The sequence below is a fragment of the Berghia stephanieae genome, chromosome 12 (assembly GCF_034508935.2).
Source record: "Berghia stephanieae isolate SIO BIC M18660-M18661 chromosome 12, UCSD_Bste_1.3, whole genome shotgun sequence".
Lineage (NCBI taxonomy): Eukaryota > Metazoa > Mollusca > Gastropoda > Nudibranchia > Aeolidiidae > Berghia > Berghia stephanieae.
In genome coordinates, this window is record NC_088371.1 from 39,778,826 (window position 1) to 39,783,825 (window position 5,000).

At 39.2% G+C, this 5,000-nt stretch overlaps 1 protein-coding gene across 1 annotated transcript in view; it reads right to left on the bottom strand.

The window, feature by feature from the left end:
- Positions 1-5,000, bottom strand: part of LOC144957905 (uncharacterized) — an 8,364-nt gene that overhangs the window by 2,031 nt on the left and 1,333 nt on the right. Inside the window, exon 2 of the mRNA XM_078889446.1 lies at positions 1,045-1,435. Coding sequence (XP_078745572.1) covers positions 1,045-1,416 — 372 coding nt within the window. The 5' untranslated portion in view covers positions 1,417-1,435. The remainder of the gene's footprint in view (positions 1-1,044; positions 1,436-5,000) is intronic.

Sequence of the window (5,000 nt, forward strand, 5' to 3'; positions counted from 1 at the left end):
CTTCTTCTTCTTCTTCTTTTTTCTTCTTCTTCTTCTTCTTTTACTCGTTCTTCTTTGTTCTTGTTTGTTTGTTTTTTCCTTTCTTTTCTTCCCAAATGGCTTTGTGACCTGATATGTTGTCCATTTTTTTTCATATTTTATAGGCTGTATTCATTTTCTTTTCTTTGTTTTTCATATTTTCTTTCTTTCCACGTCTGACCGCGTCTTATGTTTAAATCGTGGGGTTCAAATGGATAATTACTAATGATCTTTAATAGTTTTCCATTTTTTAAACTAGAGAATCTGTCTACGTTGTAATTCGCTCATCAGTTACCCTAATATTATCTTCCTATTTCAGCGTGTACTCTCTCTCTCTCTCTCTTTCTCTCTCTCTCTCTCTCTTTCTCTCTCTCTCTCTGTGTGTGTGTGTGTGTGTGAATATATGTGTTTGACACATCTATGCAGATCAAATTATGAGCAAGCAAGCGCAATTTACACAATTTCAAAGGTAAGTCTATTTAAATAAGAACAGCATTAATCCCTCTTAATGCTGTCTTTTTGTAAAACTCTCAAGTCTCAAAAAGCCTTATCTCATCATTTTCATGAATTATGCGGCCATGGAACAACATATTTGATTTGAATTATTTAATTGTCTAGGTACTATTAATACACATGCAAATACTGCTTTCATACCTATTGGTTATCGCGACATCAACTGAGACAAATTATTATTGATTAATTAATTATTAAATTCATTATCAATACGGTACTACATCTAATGGAACCGGACGAAGAAAATTGTTAATAAATCAAAATGGCGAAAGATTGAGAAGTTTGTTGGGGGGGGGGGGGGGGTGATATTTTCTTCTTTAGTTTTGCCTTTGTTTTTGGGTGACGTTTATGATATAGAGCCTCTGCCTCCTTAATGAAGGCATTTCATAATTTAACCTCAACGTGTATAAGAAAAGATTGAGGTGGAATATTAAGCATCAGGTTCGACACTCAGGTTCGGGTAGACAAAATACCGTTTTGATACGATTGGTCACACAATAAAATTGTCATTACTCCAATACTAGAACCCATTAAGCTTGGATCGTCATCCAGATCATCCGAGACGGGCAGGCATTTTTTACTGTAGGGATCACCAGCTCCATCCATTACTCTACATGTTTGCTGGCCAAATTTATCTCGAACATATTTTTTTATGGACTTCGCATTAGTCAAATCAACCAAAATGTAATGTGTTTTTGTCTCTCTATAGACTTTCTTCGTGTTGGCAAAATCAGCTGTAATTTTCCATTTAATGGCCGGGTTAATATTATCCTTTCCTATCATCGTAAACTTGTTGGGAAAACAGCAGTTTGTTCTTTGTCCATGAACCACAATGGTGTTGGCGAGAACCACAATGATGTTGGCGAAAACAAGAAGCAGTTTCATATTTTATTTATTGGAAGAACTGAAAAAAAGAAAGAAAAACAAGAAAATTTCAAATGAAACTGACTGTCATGTGATTGTACTATTATTGGTTTTAACACTAGTGGAGAATCCGCAAATTTTTGCGGAGAAATAAAGGCTATCAGGAACTGACGGCCATCAATTATACTTATTGTAGGTAGTGTATTGAGAAAAGCGAGTGGAGCAGACACTTATTTTGGTAACAACAAGGGATGAAGTGAGAAGAAAAGTGCCAGAAGACAATAGAGAATAAAACATTTTCGCGGCGGTGATGGGGTTTGAACCTGCGACTCTAATGTCTTCTGGCACTTTTCTACTCACTTCATATCTTGGTACTATTGTATTGCATCGTTCGATTTGTAGGGAGTCCTGTACTCGATTATACTAATTTAACATTAGCTTTACGGAGCAACGTTGATCTCCAACCCTATTTTTTAAGAGAATAGATTAGAAAGGTTATCATTACTTGATAGTATCAAGATAGATTTTAAATTACATTATAATTTTTTATTGCGAACGAGATTAGCATTTCTTGATACTATAGAGAGAGATTTAAAATTACGCCATCAATGTTTGTTGTGAATATGATAGAATTGCAAAAAATGAATTATACTCTCAATGAAATCCAAGAGTATAAAAAGACTGAGTATTAGAATTACGACCTAGCAGACATTCTTCGTATTAATTTGAGTCAACGGAAGATAGAATTAGCCTGAAATTAAAAATGTAAAAGTGTTTGAAAATTACTCGTTTATCTATCTGAAAAAATTGTTTTATACTTTTTAGATTTGCTAATAATTCTGTGGGCGTTGATAATAACAATTATAGATTGACTATAGGGAATGAGGTTAGTGGAAGAGTAGCGTCCCTTGATTGGACTGAATGGAAAAATAATAACTATGATCAATGTCAACGTGGACACATTTTCTAAAATTATCTTATTTTATTTTATTAGTGAAAAATATATTTGGGAAGAAATAAAAGCTGTTACGAAAAGACATTCACCTATCATAGTTTTACCGTATTGTGGAAATTAATGTAGATTAAAAGTAAACACACTATGATTAATTATTTAAAAAAAACTAAGACAGAAGTTTTCTTTTTTTTATGATTTAAAGCAACGAAGAAATATAAGGAAAAGTAAAAATAGTGACTAGATCAAGTAAGGTAGACAAGGAATTGATTGAATAATCGTTACTAAGCATTAACCAATCAGAATATCCCTTGCCATTTAGCCCGTTCTGTCCTCTTAAATATTGAAGAAACGAAATTGACGTCACTCGGCTCCTTGTCATTGCTTTTAGCAAGCGATTTTAATGAATAATTATCTATAACTTCTATCAATCAGACTATAAACGTTCAAGGTTATACACAGTTTTGTGCGATGAAACGCTACATCTGGTGGGCGGATGTTATGAGTATTCTACTGAAATGCATAGCATTAATTAACTTTTAAAAGATGGATGCGGGGCCTGACACCAAATAAACCAATTGTTTTACCAACTGTGGACTCGGAAATCCAAATCGTCATTTTAAATCCGTCTTGAAATAAAGCGAACGTTGACCATAGTTATAATTTTGACAACGTTGCTATAAGATGAGATATTGGGCATTGAGGACTAAATAAGCTTAGTGTACGATATGAAGTGAACCTAAGCATGCTTGAGAACCCTTTCAAACAGTGTACGATATGAGATTCATCTGAGAGCAGAATTTTCCTGGCCCACTATATTATGATCCTAAAGTAACATACAGCTATCAGCAATATAATATTAGTAAGAGAAGGGTTTCCTTAATTACATGGTCAACAAGAATCGCCCCAAAGTTCTCCCTCGTGAATGTCCTACCTTGTCGGTGGTAGGGGAGCTTGGGCCATATTGGGGGCAACGGAGTAATTCCGGTTGACCGTCACGAGACCATCTCGGATCTCGAGTCTATAGCTGAACCCCTGAACGGATCGCTCTGATATGTAACAAATGGAGATCAAACCGGTGCCCAACTAGCTTCGGCTATCCCGGGATACACACTACTATGCTCACATGATTTTATGACCAGGAAACAGATTTATCAATGGCGAAGCGGTCGGCCGTCTAGCCAAATACTACCGCGATCGTGTCGCCAGGGTCGTCGGAAGGGTCGAGAAATAAGCGAACGTCCCAATACACCGTCCACTAGAAAATGCGATACTAGGGTTAGCGACCTGATGCATATATTATTCCTCAATATCGAGAGCCAGAGTATGACAAAAAAATAATGAACGGTAGTCAAAGCTATTACAGGAAACCCATATTTATTCAGGCACGCAATCTTCTCGATTCCAGATCCCAGTTTATATGCTGGGCAAGCGAGAGGACACTCGCATGGCTCAATGGAGGGGTTAGCGTTTACGCTAAAGATCCTTCGAAGGTAAGGGTCATAGAGAGCGTAACGGGCAACAACGGGGGGAATAGAATTTTCATGGAGGTAGGTGGGCTGTATTTGCACAACATCTACAAACCATCTAGAGCGACCTGGCAACGGTACTGGTGGTTAACCATCCTTCCATCTGTCTGGAAGACTTTAATAGCCACCAACACGAATGGGGCTACCGAGATTGGAACGAGACAGGTAGACTACTCCACTCATGTATGTACTGTAACGATCTACACCTAGGTTACGATCTTGCAGCCAAGAGTGCCTATAGGGGTACCCGCCAAAAGAAGAATAACATATGCTACTGACTTCACCCCGTCACGAAGGGAGCGAACGGTGAACCGCTTCAGAAGAAGCGGACAGTCCACGGCGACTTTCCGCATAGCCAGCACAAGCGGGGGTGATAATTCCGAGGGTGCAGTCTCTCCCACTCTGCAGATTGAACTTCTAGAAGGCTAGCTGGGAGGAATTCAATTCCTATATCGAGCAGGTTTTGTCTGGTTTCCTCCCAAGAATATAACCTGATTTAACAGGCTGCTGGTTAAGAACACTAATTTTTAGCTATGCAGTGGCTAACACACCCGTAAACTGAACGTCCTCGTTGGGGACCAGCTTCTCCCATATGAACCACATCCAAAACACATGGGGGTGACGCTGGACCGTAGCCTTGCCTATTAGGTGCATCTCGAAGGAGTTGCCCGGAAAATAGAGAATCGCAACCGTCTTCTGAGGAAGCTGGAGGGATCAACTTGGGGCGCTGATTAAGCGCTCCTCGTGACGTCCGCCTTAGCACTTTACAATTCCTCCGCGGAGTATTACGCTCCAGTGTGGGATAGAAGCAGGAAATTTGAGATGGTAGATGTTAAACTTTGCAAGTCGTTGTCGATAGTGTCAGGAACGCTAGAAACAACGCGTAGAGAACGGGGTCCGATAATGGCAGCAATACACCCCCCCCCCCCACCGGCTCCCATGTCCGGCGGGAGACGATTACAAAGAACTGGCTTAATAAGATCAAAGCCCTCTCAAGCATATAATGCACGGTGCCCCGTTTCGAGCCGAAATAAGTCCCAGCAGCCCTTGTATGTAGCTTCTCTCACTTCGAACAGAGCTGCATATACAAGATGGAATTCAGTTTGGACAAAGACAATCTCTCT